Source organism: Phocoena phocoena, chromosome 10 (assembly GCF_963924675.1).
Source record: "Phocoena phocoena chromosome 10, mPhoPho1.1, whole genome shotgun sequence".
Classification (NCBI taxonomy): domain Eukaryota; kingdom Metazoa; phylum Chordata; class Mammalia; order Artiodactyla; family Phocoenidae; genus Phocoena; species Phocoena phocoena.
Window position 1 is genome coordinate 3,088,934 of NC_089228.1, and position 20,474 is coordinate 3,109,407.

A 20,474-nucleotide genomic window follows, 5' to 3' on the forward strand; every position below is an offset into this window, starting at 1 on the left:
ACTCGGCAATAAAAAGGAACAAACTATTCATAAATGCAACAAGTTGAATGAATCTTGAGGGGCTTATGCTGAGTGAAAAAAGCCAATCCCAACAGATTACACACTGTACCATTCCATTTATATAACAATCTTGAAATGATAAAACTGTAGAAATAGAGAACAGATTAGTGGCTGCCAGGGATTAGGAGGGGATAAAGGAGGGAGGGAAGGAGATCTGGCTCCAAAAGGGTAGCACAGGAATCCTCACAGTGGAATGTTCTGTGTCGTGACTATACTGATATCAATTACCCGGTTGGGATACTATATAATTTTACGAGCTGTTGGGGAAAACCGGGCCAAGGGCACATAGGATCTTTCCGAATTCTTGCAACTGCACGAGTTGACAATATCTCAACATAAAAATTTGAATTTAAAAGTGCAAGAAACCGGGGCTTCCCTGGTGGCGCAGTGGTTGAGAGTCCGCCTGCTGATGCAGGGGACACGGCTTTGTGCCCCGGTCCGGGAAGATCCCACGTGCCGCGGAGCGGCTGGGCCCGTGAGCCATGGCCGCTGAGCCTGTGCGTCCGGAGCCTGCGCTCCGCCACGGGAGAGGCCACAACAGTGAGAGGCCCGCATATCGCAAAAAAAAAAAAAAAAAGTGCAAGAAACCCATTTAAGTTTTAATTTGAGATAAATAATGAATAAAGTTTTGCTATAAGTATGTTCCACACAATATTTGGGACATACTTGTACTAAAAAATATTTGTTATCTCAAGTTTAACTGGGAGTCCTGTTTTTTATCTGGCAACCCTACTCCTGGGAAATTGCCCCAGGTAAGAGGAGACACCTGTCGGGTCATTCATTCACTCAACAAATATTTCTTGAACACTTACTATGTGCCAGGCACTGTTCTAGGCACAGGGGATACAGCTGTAAACTCAGGCCACCCCTACCCTCGTGGTGCTGACATTGTAGTGGGAGGAGAGAGGGAATAAAGACGTAAAGAACTGTGCAAATAAAATCATTTCATATGGTGTTAAGTGTTATAGAGAAAATAAAGCAAGACAGTGTACAGACAGAGCCGAGGTGGAGAAAGGGGAGGAAAGTCAGAAAGTGAGAGAGGGCTTCCCCGGGAGGGCAACGTCTGAGCAGAGACCTGAAGGAACAGCAGGAACTAGTTATGCAAACATCTGAGGGAAGGGCCTTCCAGACAGGGGAAACAGCATGTGCAAAGGCCCTGAGGCAGGAACAAGCTTGGCGGACTCCAGGAGCATGTGGCTGGAGACACAGTTGGTGTCCAGTGGTCCTAAGAACCCTGTATTCCCTACCCCCACATGTCAGAACTAGAAGACCCTTCTGAGACACGAGGTCCCACCATGGGAGAAACTGAGGCCCTGGAGGGCCGGGATCTGCCCAAGGCCAGCCCTGGTCCAAGTCCCTCAAGTTCCAGCTGGAAGCCTTTGCATCTGGGAAGGGAAGAACCCACACCTGCACCAGATCTGGAGCAGGAAGGGAGGGCACGGCGGCCTGCGGAGGCCTCCTCACAGCCCGGCCTGGTCAGCTGGCTTCAGGCCAGGCAGGGCCTGGCTCCTCGGGCCCTCAACGTGCCACCACTGACCATTCTATCCGGACAAATATGCAAGTGGCCCTCGGGACAGCAGAGGAGAGCATAGCTGAGCAAGCCTTATCGGGGCCCCGCCCCAGCTGCCAGAGGCCAGGTCCCTGGTGTCCCCTGACTCACAGGCCTGCCTGCAGCCAGGGCAGGGTGGAAATCCAGCTCCCAGGAGCACCCAGACCAGACAGGGCAGGGCAGGAAGGGACAAGACCAGCACCCTCCACGCACAGAGGCTGGGCAGGGACTGGGAGGTGACTCTCGTTTGGGTGGAATTCCATCCCCCTGAGCTCACCTCCCTTGGAGCACATTCCAGCAGGGGCCAGCCCCCTCCCAGCTGGGCCCCCATCCCCAGGGCTGCCTCTCTTGGGCTCAGTCACCACGCTCCCAGGAAGGGGTTGTGGAGGCCCCCTCCCTCCCTGGGGCCTCCAGAGCTCCCAGCACACTTTGCCCTCAGTGGCCGGCAACGCCTCGATGGCACCCCCGGCCCGGAGCAGTAGCATCACCGAGGCGTGGAGAGCCTGGACCCCCGGCCCCGCAGCCCAGCTTCCAGAGCCAGGATGCAGCAGAAACTGGCTCTGAGCTCAGTGCTCGGGGATGCATCCACAAGGACCCACCTCCCTGTCTGCTCTTCTGTGTTCCATAGCCCTCCTGCCCCAGTGCCCATTTCCTCAAGGCTGTGGCCGGCTCTGGGCTTTCCCACTAGAATCTTCCTGCTGGCCAATCCTGCCAAATGCCAGGGCTTTGGCAACTGCCTCGCGTTGGTGGCTGCCAGGAAGTGGCTCCAATCAAGACCTCTCTCCAGGCACCAGTGGCCCCTGGGCATCTCCATGTGATGCCCACAGGCTCTCCCACTCACATGCCCAAAAGCACCCTAATAATCATCTCCCCTCAAGTCCAGACTCCACACGCCCCAGTGCCTGGCCCCAGTGAGGTACACCGCCCACCCGTCCACCCCAAGTGCAACCCAAGGTGGGTCCTGCCTCTTCTGCTCCAAAACAGCTGTCCCTCCCACCTACCCGTGGTCCCTGCTGGGTTGGGGCACCAGCTGCCACCCTGCCCCCTTCACTCTGTTCTCCGCTTTGTCCCAGACAGAGCCAGAAACCTGAACACGGCACTCCTCCTGCAAAGTCTCCTCAGGAACTGTCAGCCTAAGGGGGAAGCCTGCTCCTGGATCTGGCAGGCAAGGCCCTGCACTTGACCCCAGCCACCTCTGCAGTCTCATCACCCATCATCCCCTCTCCCCAGATACAGGCAGTCCGCCCCCACCTGATCATGCCTTTTTAGGACTTCATGCTTTTATAGATGCCGTTACTTCTCCCTGAACTGCCCTCCCTCCCACCTGCCTTGTCCACCTGGTGGACTCCTACTTATCCTTCAAAGCCCTTCTAAAGGGTCCCTTCTTCTTGCCCCAGAAGTGTCCAGACTCCTCCGAGAAGAAACCACACCCTCCTCTGAGCTCTTATGTACCTTCTGTGTTGCATTTCTCCTGCGGTGTTTAGCCCTGAATCATCATTTTTGCTCCTCTTAACTGCCTCTGTCACCAGACAGAGCACCTTGAGGGCAAGAAGCACGGTGAGTTCATATCCTCACTGCCCCAAAGGTGGGAAAGAAACGATTCAAAGCCACAAAGATTCCGCCATCCAAAGATTTCAACCCGGGGCTTCCCTGGTGGCGCAGTGGTTAAGAATCCGCCCGCCAATGCAGGGGACACAGGTCCGAGCCCTGGTCCAGGGAGATCCCACATGCCACGGAGCAACTAAGCCCGTGTGCCACAACTACTGAGCCTGCACTCTAGAGCCCACGAGCCACAACTACTGAGCCTGCGTGCTGCAACTACTGAAGCCCACGCATCTAGAGCCCGTGCTCCACAACAAGAGAAGCCACCGCAATGAGAAGCCCACGCACCGCAACGAAGAGTAGCCCCCGCTCACCACAACTAGAGAAAGCCCGCGTGCAGCAACCAAGACCCAATGCAGCCAAAAATAAATAAAATTTTTTAAAAAAACAAAGATTTCAAACAGCAATTTAAAGTTTTCTTATTGGCTCCTTCGGACTACCACCAACTATGAGCTATACCTTCAACCATTAATAAGAAAATACAATTCAAAGTTACTCTAGTGCAAATTTCTTGTGAATCATTTTTTGTTTTTTAAATTGCAGTGTAATTACTCAAGTTAATCTAAAAAAAAAAAATGACCTCATTAAAATGTACCTATACTTAAAAAAAAAACAAAAAGGTTTCAACCCACCGCTTCTGATGCCTCTCTCCCTCCCAACAAACGATCCTGATTCCAAGCCCCCCATGTGAGGGTGTAAACCTAACATTCTACAGTCCCAACCTGAACCGTCTGTGATTTCAGCGCCAAAATACTATGGCCCTAAAATTCCAATAGAGATAGACTCTGATTCAAACATCACGTCCCCAAAGGACCTGTTGGCTTCCCCCATTCCTGTCTTCTACCGTGACCCCTCTGATTCAACCCTGCAGACCACACAATTGCACAAGACAGTGCGGGGGGGAGGCAGGGCACAGACACCCCCAGCCCTGCGGCCCCATCTGCAGGTGAAACCCTGGCTCTGCCTGGGCCGGACCCAAACCGAGGACCTGTGAGGGCAGGTGCCCCCCGCAGCATTATTCCTCTTGATCTGCCAGCTGAGTCGGGGGCACCCTGCCACCCCAAGGGCCGCCCGGAGGACAAGCCCCGAATCTCCGCTCACTCAGCGGGGCCACCACCTCTGCTCTGGGACACACACCCCTTCCCCACCTCCCCTCCCCCTTCTCTCGCACCAGCTGCCAACAAGCCCCAGAGCCAGTGGTCAGGTTGAGTCTTGTCTTCTCACAGCAGGAGGAGGGAGCCGGTGATAAACACATCGGTGATCCTTCCCAAGACGCTCAGCCAGGAGCTGCTGCGGGCTGGCCCCTCTCCTCCTGCCAGTTCCAGCTCCAGTGTGCATGGGGCCCACGGAAGCCTGTTGTGGGCAGAGTTTCTGGAATGGGCTCCCGTGCCTTTGAGTAAATGGCAGGCTGCAGGATCCTGGGGGTCTCCAGTGTGTGCCCTCGCCTGGCCCTGACTAGCACCTGGGATCCAGAACAGATCGAGGATCATACTGCCATTTGACAGATGAGGAAACTGAGGCCCCCAGAAGGGATGGAACCCAGAGATGATACACACTGAGCCTTACCTTTCCCAGGCTAGGTGGCTGCCCTGCTCCTGGCCGCCTGATCTGTGTCTGGGCCCTCGGGGTGCCCCACGTCTGGGAGCGAGGGGCTAGGCTGGGAGACCACCTTCCTGCCGTGCCCTGACCAAGGGGTGTGGCCACTGCCCTGCATAGCTGAGGGCCAGTCGGGATCCTTTCTGGGCCTCTGTTTGCACCCCTAAGCCACAAAGGGGCTGGACTGGTGGTTAATGAGGCCTTTCCTGTGTCCACTGGGGAGTCCCAAATTCTACCTCCTGGCTCTGGAAAACATATAGTGCCTGGCTGAACTGCCCTTCCAGGAGGTGACCCTCAAGCGTCCTCCTGAACCAGAGTGGAGCTAGGCAGCAGGGGGCACCCTGAGCTGGGAAAAACATTCCTGCTCAGAAGTGTCAAGTGAGGCCCAACCTGCGCACCCCACCAAGGATGCCCACACCCCGTTCGTGACCCTGCCCAAGGCCTCGCTCTGCTGCCCTGGAGTCAGTCTCTGAGACTTCTGACCCGCTGCTCCAGAACCATCAGTGGCTCCCCAGTGACCGTAGGGGACTCAACCATTCACTCCGTACGTACATAGAGCGCCTCTATACACCAGGCCCTGGGGTGCAGCTGTGAATGTGATGCATGAGGTCTCTGTCCTTATCAAGCTTATGATCTGGGGAGGGGAGAAGGCCTCGGAACAAGGCACTGCCCGGGGAAAGGCTAGGAAGGGGTTGAGAAGGAAGCCTCTCTGAAGAGGGGATATCGGAGCTCGAACTCAAGCAGTAAAGACAGGGCAGCCCTGAGGGGAAAACTCACGGCTCCCACTCCCTGGCCTGGAAGGTGACCTTGCAGCCCTCTGGCTGCAGCCACCCCTTCAGGGACTCACAGACCAGCCAGTCTGGGCCCCTGGACTGGCCCCAAGCCCCTCCTCTGGGCCTTTGGCCACTACCTGGGTTGCCTCTACCTCTCTTCTCTGCCAAGCCAAACCTCACTCATTTTCTGGGGCCCACCTACTCCAAAAAGGCCCCTGAGGTTGACCTTACAACATATGACAGTCCCAACATCTGCATCACCCAAGAGCTGCCCTGAACAGCAAGCACAGCCCTCATGCCTGCTGGAGCTGGTGGCTCAGGAAACCCTCTCCCATGTGGAGAGAAGGGAACCCTCCTACACTGTTGGTGGGAATGTAAATCAGTACAGCCACTATGGAGAACAGTATGGAGGTTCCTTAAAAAAAAAAAAAAAAAAAAATAGAACTATCAGGGCTTCCTTGGTGGCGCAGCTGTTGAGGATCCGCCTGCCAATGCAGGGGACACGGGTTCGAGCCCTGGTCCAGGAAGATCCCACATGCCGCAGAGCAATGAAGCCCATGCACCACAACTACTGAGCCTGTGCTCTAGAGCCCATGAGACACAACTATTGAGCCTGCGCTTTAGAGCCCGCCAGCCACAACTACTGAGACTGAGGGCCACAACTACTGAAGCCCAGGTAGCTAGAGCCCATGTTCCACAACAAGAGAAGCCACCACAGTGAGAAGCCCGTGCAGTGCAACGAAGAGTAGCCCCCGCTCGCCGCAACTAGAGAAAGCCCGCGCGCAGCAACGAAGACCCAACGCAGCCAAAAATAAAACAGAATAAAATAAAATAAAATAAATAAATAGAACTACCATATGACCCAGCAATGCCACTCTTGGGCATATACCCAGAGAAAACCATAATTCAAAAAGACACATGCACCCCAATGTTCACTGCAGCACTATTTACAATAGCCAGGACATGGAAGCAACCTAAATGTCCATCAAGAGAGGAGTGGATAAAGAAGATGCGGTAAATATATACAATGGTATGCGGTAAATACATACATATATTTATATATACAATATGTATATATTGTATATGTATACAATATGTATATATTATTGTATACAATAAATATATACAATATTACTCAGCCATAAAAAGGAATGAAATTGGGTCATCTGCAGAGACGTGGATGGACCTAGAGACTGTCATACAGAGTGAAGTAAGTCAGAAAGAGAAAAACAAATATCGTATAATATCGCTTATATGTGGAATCTAGAAAAATGGTACAGATGAACTTATTCGCAAAGCGGAAATAGACACACAGATGTAGAGAACAAATGTATGGACACCAAGGGGGGGAAGGGGGGTGGGATGAACTGGGAGATTAGGATTGACATATATACACTACTACGTATAAAATAGATAACTAATGAGAACCTGCTGTAGAGCACAGGGAACTCTACTCAGTGCTCTGAGGTGACCTAAATGGGAAGGAAATCCAAAAAAGAAACCCTCTCCCGCCTGATGTGCATGGGACCTTCCTTCCCCCAGCTAAGCGCTCTCTCCCTTCGTTCTCACTGTGGCTGGACCAGGTAGCCACACAGGAGGAAACAGGGGGAGAGGGAAGCCACTTGTCCCTTTCCTGTCCACTCCCAGGGATGGGAGCTTCAAGGCCAGAGGGACCCCATGACCTATGACCTCAGCCCTAGGAAGTGAGCTGACCGTAGAAATCGGGAGGGATGAAGAGCTGAGAACCCTGGAGGAATGTGCCACCCTGAGCGGGAGCTTCCAGCACAGGGCAGGGCCGGCAGGGCCTTGCAATCTACCCCGGCCATCATCCTAGGACAGGCCAGGTGAGCAGCCTGCTGCGTGACTCACCGTGGCCGCCTGGGAGGCTCTGACACACCAGATGTGGCCGGAGACTGCAGAGGAGGGAGGGAGGGAGGGAGGGAATCCCAAGGCAGGAGGAAGGGCTGCTGGTGCCTCCCATTCGACTGTACACGGGTGGGCAAGCCACCCCCCGACACCACTTACCAGACAGCTCCCTCCCTCGGTCTGGGGTCACACCCACCCCGTGCTGAGGACCAGCTGTGTGCCAGCCCTGGGGAAGGGCACTCCTGCATACTCCCCGCGAGGACACTCCTGCCATCTCTGCTTCCTTCCCGGGAAGGAGCGAGCGACAGAGCTCGGATCTGAACCCAGGCAGCCCACCGCCAGCCCGCACCGTGCAAAGGACACCAACCCGAGAACCAGACGCCAGGCTTCACATCCTGGCTTTGCTCCCGATTAGCACGTGACAATCCCCCTGTGCCTCCATCTCTTCACCTGCAAAATGGGATAATGAGGCCACCGTTCACAGGGACGCTGTGAGAAGCACAGGGAACTCAGCTTGTCCTGTTGCATGCACAGGACTGAGCGAGAAGACTGCTGGCCCACGGACATGTTCTAGCCAAACCTGGTCAGCTGGCACCCAAATGGGCAGCTCGAGGCCCACCCTTAGCCAGCATGTGTGTGTTTGAGCTCCTATAGTAATCCTCTTTCTTTTTTCCTTTTTCTACGTTTTTTAAGAGTCACTGGTGACGACCAATTTTAAATGCCAACGCCTAAAAGAAGAAGTGCTTGTGCATGAAAATCTGGGTCTAAAACCAGAGGATGAGGCCACCCTGGGCCGGCATTCCCGCACAGCCTCCACGGGCTGGAGCCAAGCTGGGGGCCCCACGGACGGGGTCTGTGTTCCTTGGTCTCTACAGCCCTGGGCACGGTTTCCCCCATTCTCTTCACCGCTGCTCCTGCCTGGCCCCCCCCAGTGGTGCCCACACACACCCTGTCACTGCAGTGGTCCGTCCTCCACCCCGGCGGCATGGAGCCCTCCCTCCCTGTCTGGCCTGGCCCATCAGAGCCCCTCCTTGCCCAGTACCTCCGGGGCCTGCGGGCCCTCACACAGGCTGTCACAGGAGGGTGGGTCCTGCCTGTCACCCTCCTGTGACAGCCCCACCCCATAGGCCCTCGCCTCACGGGATAGGGTGTCCATCGCCTTTGTAAGCCAGCCACCTCCATTAGAAACATCCTGGGACAGCCTGGACTCTCTTCTAAGCTGAGCCCAGAATCTAGGAGGATCTGAGGAGGCGGTGAAGAGGGAATGGTCACCTCCATTATTTTGAGCTCCAGATCTTGGTTAAGATGACCAAGGATACGTCACCAACCCTGGCATCTGCCCTACAGCAATGACTCCTACTGCACTCACCTCAACTCCTCCCCACAATCAGAGTTTTGTACAGCTGATTTTGTGGGCCCGAGGATGACAGTTCACATCCGTCCCTCTTTCCATCTTGCTGAGTTACATCCAATGTTTAAACAGAGATTCGATTATTCAACCTTGTCGGTAACTGACAAGCGTCATGCCACACAGAAATCCTGACCAGCAGCAAATCGACAACAGATGCAAGCAGAATGAGGCTACGGGCAGAGCCCTGTGGCCCATCGCCAGAGACCCAACACCAGCTGTTATGAATAAGCCATTTTGCAGCATCTCTGCAAGAGCCGCCCGGCTCCCCTCCCTAGCTGCCTACCTTTCGGCCTGCCTCGTTATTGTGTAAGTTCATGAGAGTCCGGGCATTCTGCTTGATCTCCCGGGCATCCACAAAGACCTTGGCGAAGCCGATGCCGTAGCGGATGTCGGCAGAGCAGCCACCCCACTTCCAGCCCTCGTCCCGGTGGTACTGGCCTTGCTTCTCCTTGTCGCAGCCGCAGTCGCTCAGGTTGCCCTGGGTGCAGGCAGCAGTGATGGCGTGGGCCACGCCGGCTGCGATGATGGCGTAGGTGAAGGCGGCCTCCCGGCTCCCTGCGGGGACAAGAGTGGAAAGGCTGGGCTCAGGTCCAGGGCGTCCTGGGATGGGAAGGGAGGCTGAGCTCACTGTCGGGGCACCACAGAGACTGACTGAGCGCCCGTTCCTCACTCCGAGAAAGCTCCGTCCCAGGCACCCCCATCACGCACATCCCCGTTGAATCCCCAGTCACTGAACGCCCTTGGGGAGTCGACGGGGCAGCGGAGGAGAGAGGCTGGAGACCAGAAGAGGGACTCCTCTGTGGATGACCACCCACTCCCCCCAGGCTGATGTGGCCATGCCCGCTGCACACACGCACCGCACTCGTGGCACCTGGTGACAAACTGTAAAGCAGCACTCTGACCACCACAGTGCACCCAGGCTCCAGAGCCAGAGGCCTTGGCTGAAACCCCAGAACATCGGTCTGTAGCTCTGTCACCTTCAGCCGCCACCACCCCCTCCCTGTGTCTCAGTCTCGTCGCTGGAAAGTGGGGACACAGCAATAGTCCCTTTCTCACGGGGACGATAAGGGAGTAGAGTTTGTCCATGTGAAGCTCTCAGCGCCCTGCCTGGCTCGTGGCACCTGCCTGACACAGCAGCTCCTGTGCTCGTGGCCTTGCTATCGCTGCTGTGTCACCTGTGGCCCCCTCACTCGACTGTGAGCGTCTCCAGAGAAGGCTGGAACCTGCATCCTCGGGACTCCGACTGACACAGGGGACAAGGGCTGCGGGAGGGGAGAGGGACTGCTCGCGGGCAGGCAGGAGGGACAGGACAGCAAAGGGTCAGTGGGGGCCTGGGGAGCTGCTGAGGTGTCACTTCCCCGCAGGGCTTCCCAGCTACGTGGAGGTGGAGATGGCCCTGTTGGGGGGCTGGGAACCACATGTTAAGAATTTACAAGGGCCCTGCAGGGCGGTGCTGAGCTGTTGAGTGGGGTGGAAGGGTCCTGAGTAGCTGGGGTGCAAGAGTGGGGGGCGGTCACTTAGGCCTGGTGCAGATACGCCCTGCCACCCAGCCTCCCGGCCTCCCTGGGTCCCAGAGCGGCACCTCCTGCCGGGATGGAGATGAACCCAGACCCCGTGCCTAGTGTGGGCGCTCAGCGCATTCGCTCTCGGAGCCAGGGTGGGCGGGGGTCAGGGAAGCACCCTCGAGGAAGAGGCCCCGGGGATGGAGAAGTGTCTCAGGACGTCATCACCCCGACTCAGGTGGACCTTCTCACCCGTCCCTCCTTCACTTCGCAGCCCCTCACCCAGGCTGCTAGGATGCCAGCAACCTGTACGCCGACCCCCGGCCACCGCTTCCCCACCCTGCAGACACGTAGGCCTGTCCACCTGCTGGACCGACGGCTTCACTGTGCCGACGCCTGGCCCTGACATTCCACGGCGGCCCTGTTAATACAGGGGTGCTGGAGCCCATACGCCCGGATTCAATCCCAGCTCTGCCACTGCCTGACCGTGACTTGAACCAGTTCCTCCTCCACCTGAGCCTCAGTCTCCAGGCACCAGCTCACACTACTGAGAATCAAACCCACGAGAAAAGGATACACTGGAGGAACCAGGCGACCGTCACAGACATCAGAGAAAGAATCATCAGGTGCAGAGTATACAGAGAATAAGATGGCGGGAGGAAATCTCCGTTCCACCACTTTCTAGCTGTGTGACCTTGGGTGAGTCACCTAACTGCTCTGTGCTCCAGTTCCTCCTCTACAAAATAGGATGACAACCGCTCACTTTAATCAGGGAGGTCGAGAGAACTAGAAAGAATTAACAAAGGTAAAGCATTTAGCAAAGGGCCTGGCATGAGACAGTGACCCCAGTGATCTAATAAATTAGATTTATTACGATTTCTATTGACGATGGTAATAACGGTCCCTTATAAGGAGGCTGTGAGGTATGGAGTAGGAGTTTTCATTTGTTGAAAAAACTGAGGCCAAGAGAAAAGTCTGGTTCACCCAGGCCACCCAACTGGTGGGCAGCAGCGCTGAGCTGCAGTCGTGGCCTCTGGACACCCTGTTCAGACCAAGAACTTTCTCCGGGGAGCAAATGACTGCAAAGCGCAGCGGCCCCACTGGCAGCCTCTGGCAGCTAAAGGGAAACTGTATCTCCTTTATCAGGCTCAGAACACAGCAGCAAATTGAGGAAGGGTCGGAGCCTGGCCCGCCACCTGAGACTTGCCCTTCCCCCAGGCTCTTCCCTGGGGGTGGGGCTGGGGACAAGTGTGTGAGGTTCTACCCCGCAGCAGGCGGAGGTCCCAGGTATCTCTGAGCCCTCTGAGCAGCGCATGCAATGCAGACGGCTTCTGCTCCTACCCAGGATCCCCCAGCACATCCCAAGGTGGGTGGGAGAAGGGCGGCTGCACCCGGCACACGCACAACTCCCGTGAGTTCAAGGTGCACTCCTAGACCAGAGTGAAGTCCATCATGGGCCATGGCCTTCCCTCCCCACCAAGCTGGCCCTCACCTCCACACCCACGGCCCCCGAGAAACAGAGGGGCCGTTATTCTTCGCTTCTGAGCTCCCCGGGACCCAGGTACCGGCTGTTGCAGTCCAACGCTTCCAGATGCTAAAGGGTCACTGCCGACCCCTGCCATTGACCTTGACCTGGGCCTTGCCCACCAGTGTTAGACTAGGACTGCCCAGTCCCCATACTTCCCCCTCCTCACTGACCACCAGGAAAGCTGCCCTGGGCAGTGGGCTGGCCGTGTAACTAACGTCAGGCCTGTCAACCTGTCTAAGCCTCTGTTGCTTCCTCCATGAAATGGGCTTAGCAGCATCACGGGCTGGTGAGTGGACGGAATCACAGCGCCCGGCACGGGGTACGTGTTCCGTAAACACTGGCCGCTGCCGCTGTGATCACGATTACCACCAAGTCCGTTTTGCCTCGTTGAGCTCCACGATGCACTGAAGGACACGATAGCCTCACACAGAGGCCAGCGTGTGGGGCTGACCCAGACTCCGGCTGCCCAGCCACACTTGGGGGTTCCCGACGGAGCAGGGCCCGTGTCTGTCTGTCTCCCGCTGTTTACAGTCCCCACGATAGTGTGTGACGGATGAATGAATGAGCAGACCTCACTGCCAACCCCACCCCGCCAGAAGCTGGGTGACCCTGGGCAAGTCACTGGGCCTCTCTGATCCTCCATTTCCGTATCTGTGAATCTCACCCAGCTGGCACCCAGCGGGTGGGGGTCCCAGGTATCTGTGAGCCCTGGGACCAGTGCATGAATAAACGGTAGTGAGTATTATAATAATTACAATGGATGGAATTACAGGCCCCCTGAGAGGTACAGAGAGAAACTCCCCCGCTTCAGTTTTCTCCATGGCCCTCCTGCCATTTTAGACTTATTTGTTTGTCGTCTGCTTCTCACACCACAGCCACCACTCCTGCTGCCCCTACAGCATAATGTCCTTGAAGGCAGAGCTTTGTCATGTGCCCTTCGTGTCCCCAGGGCCTGACATGTAGGAGGTGTTCAGTACATATCTGTTAGATGAATAGATGGATAGATAAATGAATGAATGAATGAATGAATGCTCCAAGCAGTGGCCAAAAACCAGGTGAGCTTCATTTAGTGCTTATTACTGGCCAGGCTCCACGCTAGGCGCTTTGGGAAAGTGTTTGGTCACCTATTTATAGGGAAACCAGCTGACTGAGGTTCAGAGAGGCTCCGACCAGGCAGGTGCGGAGCAGCGAATGGGCTCCACCCGTTCGGCATGACCTCCCCCAGGGCGTCAGGACAGAGTCTGTCCAAGGCCTGGGGTTTCGGGGCTTTTCAGTGCAGGGAGAGGGTAGAAGGAAAGTAGCCTTTGTTAAGCACCTGCGGGTGTTGCCCAACAGCCCCGTTCGGTGGCCACCATTCTCCACAGCGTTACCGATGAGGAAACCGGGGATCTGAGAAGTAAACTGATTCACTGAGGCCGCCAACCCAGAAACCAGCCAGAACTGGGATTCCAGGCCCAAGCTGGCAGTGTCCTCCCTCGGCCCCTGCTCCAACCACCCTTCCAGCTCCTCACTGCGTGGCAAAGCCCACGGTTGAGAGAGATTCCTTTGCCTTAAGGCAGCAACCCTGATCAAAATGCCTTTATTTCTGCCATTCAACTGTTACCAGTTAAAACATCAATAAATTTATAGGACGCATTCAAATGGGATGGCCTCCTGAGAACAGGGTATGATGGCAGAAAGAAGGTAGACGAGCATCCCAGAAGCTTACCATCGCAGATTCCTTGCATGAGAGGCCATCTTAAGCTCCATCCGTCCATGCCTCCTTCGCCCACCCCAGGTAAGCAGCAGTTCCTTATTGCATCTGTGGGCAACTGAGGCTCGAGGAGGTGACTTACAGAGGCAGAGCCAGGATGCAAACCTAGGGGTCACAGGCCTCCAACCACTGCGGAGGACACCCCCGACCCTGACCACGCTCGGAGCTCCCGGGACAACCCCACTCTCAGCCTGGGGAAGCCCCTCCAGTTGGGCAATTTCCCGAAGCTGTCTATTTGTCTCTTACTGGCTGTCTGCACGGGCAGTTCTAAGGTGTGTCTTACTGCTGCAGAAACAGAAAGAGGTGATGGTCCCAATGGCACACGGTTCATAAGAAGAACAGCAAAGTCATAAAATGCCTACTATTTGCCAGTCTCTTTCCTAAGCACTCAATACAGATCAATTCGCTTCACTCTGGCGACACTACGAGGTGTGGAGCATTTTTATCTCCATTTTACAGATGTGGAAACTGAGGCCCAGACCAGGATTCAACCCTGGTCAGCCTGGTTCCAGAGTCTGACCCTGTCTCCTGCCTTAAGGTTATGACACCCACCCCAGTCCTCCTGACTCCTGGCCCAGGCTCTTTCCCGACTCTTCCACATGGGGCCAGTAAGCAGAGGACACTGGGCTTGGCTTACTGCCCATCACTGACCATTGCCCCTCCAAGAACAGACCTAGCCCCCTCCTGCCTTGACCACCTACCTCTCCCTCCTGGGCACGAGCAGAGGAAGAACCTCCATCACACCTTGCCTCTCCTCGGCCCCCCTGACCGAGCCACGTGCCCTGTTCCTTCACTCAACAGATATTGCTTGAGCACCTGCTATGTGCCAGGCACTGTGCTGGGGGCTGGGGAAACTGAGAGGAGGGATTCAGACATGGCCTTGGCTCCTGAGGGGGCAGAAAGCAAGACACATCACTCACTCAGCCGCAGCGGAGGACTCTGCAGACGCAGGACAGGGAGGTGACGGGAGCGGGGACCACCTGGGGTGGGGACTTTTGAGCCGGGAGGAGCCAGCCATGAGGCTCTCTGAGGGGAGAGGGGGCTCCCGGCTGATGGGCAGACCCTGCGGTGGCCCTGACCCGGCCTGGGCAGTGGCGGGAGCAGGTAAGCCCACGGGGGTAGGAGGAAGTGAGGCTGTTGGGGCAGAGGCAGGTCCTGCAAGCCCTCCCATCCTGCCCCAGCACAGGGCCCTCTGTGCCCGGAACCAGAGAAAAGTCTCCCAGAGCCACAGACGTAAGGCCCGTGGGTTCATCCTGGAACAAGAGAGGTTCACAGAGGCCGGGAAACGTGCCCAGGCTCATCAATGACTCAGCAGCGAGACCTGGGGGATTAGGACCAGGGTCTCCTGGCTCCCGGCGTGGAGTCCTGTCCTCACCTCCACCACAGCTTCTTTCACTTTCAATCCACCTGCATCTCCAGGTAACTTTCCACGCAGAAGCTCAGGCGGCCTCAGCTCAGAACTTGGGTAAGATGGAGCCTATTAGTCCCTCCGCCCTGCTCCTTACTCAGGGCGGGGTGACCCTGAGCAAGGATGCTGGCTCCCCGGCCTCAGCTTCCCCACCTGTGAAATGGGATCCACCAGGAGGACACGGCCAAGCTGCCCTGAAGACGAAACGAAACCTCTGTGTACAGAGAGGCCCCGTTCCCCAGAAGGTGCTCAGTAAAGACCGTTGTTATCACTGAGATGAACCCGGGGAGCCCGGCTGACGCCCTCCCCACATTCCAGCTCCATACCGACCCCGGCGGGTACAGAGGAAATAAACTGATGTCCAAGCCTGCCTGAAAGATTCCATTCCACCGCCCTGTGCAGCCACTGCAAATGGTTTGCACCGGAATATTATCTGGGTGTATTTACAGTATCTTACTGGAAACCACAAAGCGCATTGTATTTTTTTCTATTTTGCTATTTAAAGCCAACGGGTCAGAGGGTGAGCAATCTGCAGTGACACCAGCTGAAATACATGATGATTTGGAAAATACACAGACGGAAAAAGGTTGCCTTTGCCAGCCCCATGGCATGACACTCACAGCCCTTCTGGGCTCAGAACGCCATATCTGGCTGTCTTCGAGCAGAGGAACTAGGGGGCCTCTGGATGAAGAGACAGAAGAACGGGGGCTGCAGGGGGCACGTGTCTGGGCGGGGCCTGGCTGATGTAACAGGCCCACAGAGACGGACTCTGGTCTCCCAGCCCCCGCCCTTCTCTCCCACCTCCGTTCTATCCAAGCATCTCTCCCCAGCAAGGAAGGCCAGACCGCACTGCTGCCCCCTGCCAAGGGTCAACAACCAACTTACAGAAGATTATTCAAACACCTGAGTTTTTTTTTTAATACTTGTACAGAGGAGTAAATAGGACCATGAGTGTATTAAAATGTAAGTCAAAGTAGCCATATGATTGACTGATATCATGTAAACTGTATCTTTCTTTTTCTGATTTAATTAAAAAATTTTTACAAAAAAAATGCTCAGGGCATTCCTTCCTTCCTCCAAGCCGTCCTGCCTCCAAGCCTTTCCACACGCCGCTCCCTCAGTTGGTAAATGCCCTTCCTCTCCCACGGGCTTGGTGAGAGGCCATGTAGCTCAGGGGTTTCAGAGCAGGGCCCTGGGGGGCCAAGCCAGCCGGGTTGGCAGCCTGGCTCCACTTCCCCGGGGGGAAGGATCAGGCGTGAGCTGACTGACCTCTCAAGGCCTCGGTTTCCTCCTCTGTAAAATGGGAATAATAAAGCACCTGCCTCCTAAAGTCATTAGGAAGATGAAACAAGCCAAGGCACCAGCCACCAAGCCAAGACCACACCTGGAAGGGATCAGTACGCAGCAGCTCTTACTAGGCGTGGCATTGGTTAACTGTCTCCATCAAGACACTGCTCGGGGTCCCCTGTCCGAGGGCCTTCCTGACATCCCCTCCTCGGCTTTTGGCTCAGCACCTTTGCCATCCTTACTCTTTGTTAAATTGAAAGATCAGTCTCTCCCCACAAGGTTGTGAGGACCCGGATTATTCATCTGCGAAGCCTCGACAGTTGAGTGAATGAATGACTGCGCATGTAAAGGCGTGGGAGTGTGGGAGTGTGTGTCAACCATAAGAAAGCTGGCAAGAGAACGTTCTAACAAAAGACTCATCTCAAAGAATGGTGTCAGGAGAGCTAAAACCCAGGATGAACTGAGGCTTGCAAAAAAAAAAAAAAAAAATGCACGCGAGACAAAAAGTCCTTTGTTAGCTGCGTTCTAAGCAAGAATAGGGAAAGAATAGGTCTTTTGCTCCGGCAAGATGGCGTATTGTTAAGAAATGGCAGAGAGAAAGTGGAGCTGGCCTGCCCCTCACTTCTGTGTCTCTCACCGGAAAGGTCTTCAAATCAACCCTCCAAGCAGCCATCAGCTCACCAGACATGTGCTCCATCCACCCACCCCGCCCCAGACAGACGAAAAGACGGAGCCACTGTGCGAGGCATACGGATTCTCAGACCTGGGATCCTGGGCCCAGCCGGTCACCCGAGGGAGAGGGGCGAGCTGCTGAAGTGACCACTCGGGAGGAGAAGCGGTGAAACGGGACAGGAGCAGAAGCCCAGAAATGCATCCAAGTTCCCCGGTTGGTAGACAGAAGAGGGTGGCCCCTAGGGCCTGAATCCTAGGTCATCTGTGCCCTTCCCTGGAAAAATTCCACAGGGGAGTACCAAACAGGAGGTCGTGAGTATGTGAAAAAGAATGCAGCCGTCCCCAGGAGCACACATCAGGAAATCACCATTTCTTTGTTGATAATAATGCTAGACTCATAGCAAATTTCTATATGTGCTAAGAATTTGATCATCTTCCCACATCCTGTCTCTCCCCAGAGACAAGGGAGAGAGGTTCTTCGGACAGCTCCCCTCCCAGGCAAACCCTGTGGGATGGATTTGTCTCCACTACTCTCTCCAGCCTCTTTCTGCCCTCCCTGCCCCGATCACTCTGGATCCCCGGCTCTGGCTGGGTCACACCTGCAAGCCTCCTGCGGCTGCCCATCCCCACCACACCCTTCCTCTCCTGGGCTGTGGCGGCCCATTTTAGGTGGCCCTGTAGGCAGCCTTCCACGCTCCAGTCCAGTGCCACCCGTGCCCTCTGCTCTTCTACCAGACCCCTCAGAGCACATTCAGCCCCGACTCTGCTGTCTGCCCCCAACAGACGGTGAGCGCCCCGAGAGCAGACTCTGTGGCCAATTCATCAGCCACTTACCACGCTGAAGATTCTAGCCAACATCTGTGGGACCAATGAATGAGTGAATGAATGGGTGGACACACTGTGGGTGGCAGGGGGGTGTCCCATGAGCACTTAACTTCCATGAATTCAACCAAATGCACCCGGGGAAAAGTAAATTTAACATACTGTACGTGTGGGAATGTAAGTCGGTGCAGCCTTTATGGAAAAAGAATATGGAGAGTCCTCAAAAGATTAAAAATAGAATTAGCATACAGCAATTCTACTTCTGGGTATTTAGCCAAAGAAAATGAAAATGCTAACTCGAAAATATATTTCCATCCTCGTGTTCACCACAGCACTATTCACAATAGCCAGGACATGGAAACAACCTGAGCCCATCGACAGATGAATGGAGAAAGAAGATGTGATACACACACACACACACGCATATGTGTATATATATGTATATACATACAATGGAATATTATTCACCCATAGAAAAGAAGGAAATCCTGTCATTTGTGACAACATGGATGGACCTTGAGGGCATTATGCTAAGTGAGATAAGCCAGACACAGAAAGACAAATACTGTATGATCTCATGTATATGTGGAATCTTAAAAAAAAAAAAAAAATTGAACTAAAAAAAATAGTGTATGAACACTTTGGATAGGGTGCATCTTCATTCTCTATATTTGGTGCATTACTGCATATACGTTATATACACACGCGAATGTTTTCCCGCTTGTATAGAAAACTACGTATTCTGAATTTTGTGGCTGATTTCAGGGACTTTGCAGAGTGACGCTGACTCGCATAGATCTCATCGTCCACGTCCATGTCAGATACTGGAACGTGCCTCCTCTGTGCCCTTGCGGAAGGATGTCGGACTTGGTGGTGGGTAAATATACTTTGGGTGGATTCCTGGTTAGTCCAAAAGCCACAGTCCGAGCATGGCCAATCTGTGAGGGTCGCCAGAGCAGTGTTTCCTGGTGTGGGTGCCTTGGAAGAGCAGCTCCACCAGATGGCCAGTGAGTCTGAGGTCAGAGGAGTGTGGACCTCCAGGGAAGCCTCCTCAAGCTGCTCTCCTGTCTGCAGGACTTTTCAGAGCCTTTAATACACTGGCTCTCTCTCAAGCAGGGAGTATAGCATGCTGAGTTCCCAAATTTATCATCCAGGGAGCCCTCCTTTTTACCCCAGAGCAGCGGGTGGGGGTGGGGAGGGATAGAAACCAGTCCGCTGAACAGACTGGGGAACAGGTCCTCTTGAGTCACGCCATGGAGGGGGGATCTCCCCTAGGCCTTGACCTACTCAACATTTGATCCCATTTGAAGCCAACGCAAATGTGGGAGGAGAGCTAACAGAACGCTGGACTAACATGGATCAAAATGCTCACGTGCAGGAATGAACGATCGGTCTTGTATTTTGGGTCAGAAATGGAAAGCATTCACTCAACAAAGAGAACAGAGCGCTTCCCATGTGTGCGGTGCACCCAGACCTGGGGCCACAAGACTAACAAGACTCTGGAGGGCTCAGAGCAGCTGGGCGTGTAGGGTAGAGAGGAGCTGGCCTGCCAGGGGGGCGAGCATCTCTCCATGTGTTTCCTGAGCATCTACTGTGTGCCAGGCCATGGGCCAGGTGCTGGGGGTCACAGAGAGAAGACGACTGACAGGTCCGGGCTCCATGGACTTCCCCACAGCCAGGGACCGATGGCAGACACACACAGCCTTGCAAAAGTATGCTAAGTCACTTCTGGAAGTGGTAAGTGCTATAAAGACAACAGCACAGCATGACCTACAGGGGAGGCTGTCTCGGCCAGATGGTCAAAGGAGGCCTCCTGGAGAAGGTGGCGTCTGGGTGGAGGCCTGCATAACGCTGGGGTGTGCAGGTTACCCACCATCGCTCAGCAGTTTCTCCCTGTGGCCCTTCTGCTCTGACCTCTGCTCCAGAAGGAGCTGGGGCGGGGGTCTGCACCAGTACCTGGGGGTGCACCACATCCACTGAGCCCTTCCGGCTGGAGAGACTCAAGAATAACATAGCTGTGATTTATGGAGCACGTCCTGGGTGCCTCGTGGGGTGTAAGTAATCTCAGCTGCCCTCACCTGCAAGATGGGTATATTATCATTGCCGTTTGGTCCTGGTCCACAGCCAGGCAATGGGGAAGCTGGGAAGAGAAGCGGCAGGTAACTGCAGGGCTGAACTACAATTCTGGGCGGCACAAATGAGCAAATAAATAGAGGATGTGCCCTGGAGTAGTAAGTGATGAGGAGAAAAACATGGAAGGTGAGGGGTAGCTGGAGAATGGGTGATCTACACTACACAGGCGGTCCTGGTGAGGGGCTGCCATGTGAGCTGAGGGTGGAAGGATGGGAGAGCACCCAGGCAGAGAGACCAGCTGGGCCAAAGGCCCTGAGGTGGGAAGGACGTAGTCACGTGAGAGGGTGGGAAGAGGGTGGCAGAGCCGGGGTGGAGAGGGGGTCGGGATGCAGGTCATGGAGGTCAGCAAAGCACCAGGGGACCTGTTGGCATTTTATTCTCAGAGCGAGAGGAAGGGTTTTACACAGGGAGACACCGTGGTCACAGCGACCGTGGGGAGACTCTTTGCTGGGTGCCAGGTGGTTGGGGGGGTACATTAGGGGGCTGATGGAGTTGGCTGACAGGTCTCTGAA

At 55.1% G+C, this 20,474-nt stretch overlaps 1 protein-coding gene across 1 annotated transcript in view; it reads right to left on the bottom strand.

Moving 5' to 3' along the window:
* Positions 1-20,474, bottom strand: part of WNT7A (Wnt family member 7A) — a 66,194-nt gene that overhangs the window by 34,550 nt on the left and 11,170 nt on the right. Inside the window, exon 3 of the mRNA XM_065885689.1 lies at positions 9,141-9,412. Within this exon, the coding sequence (XP_065741761.1) occupies positions 9,141-9,412 (272 nt within the window). The remainder of the gene's footprint in view (positions 1-9,140; positions 9,413-20,474) is intronic.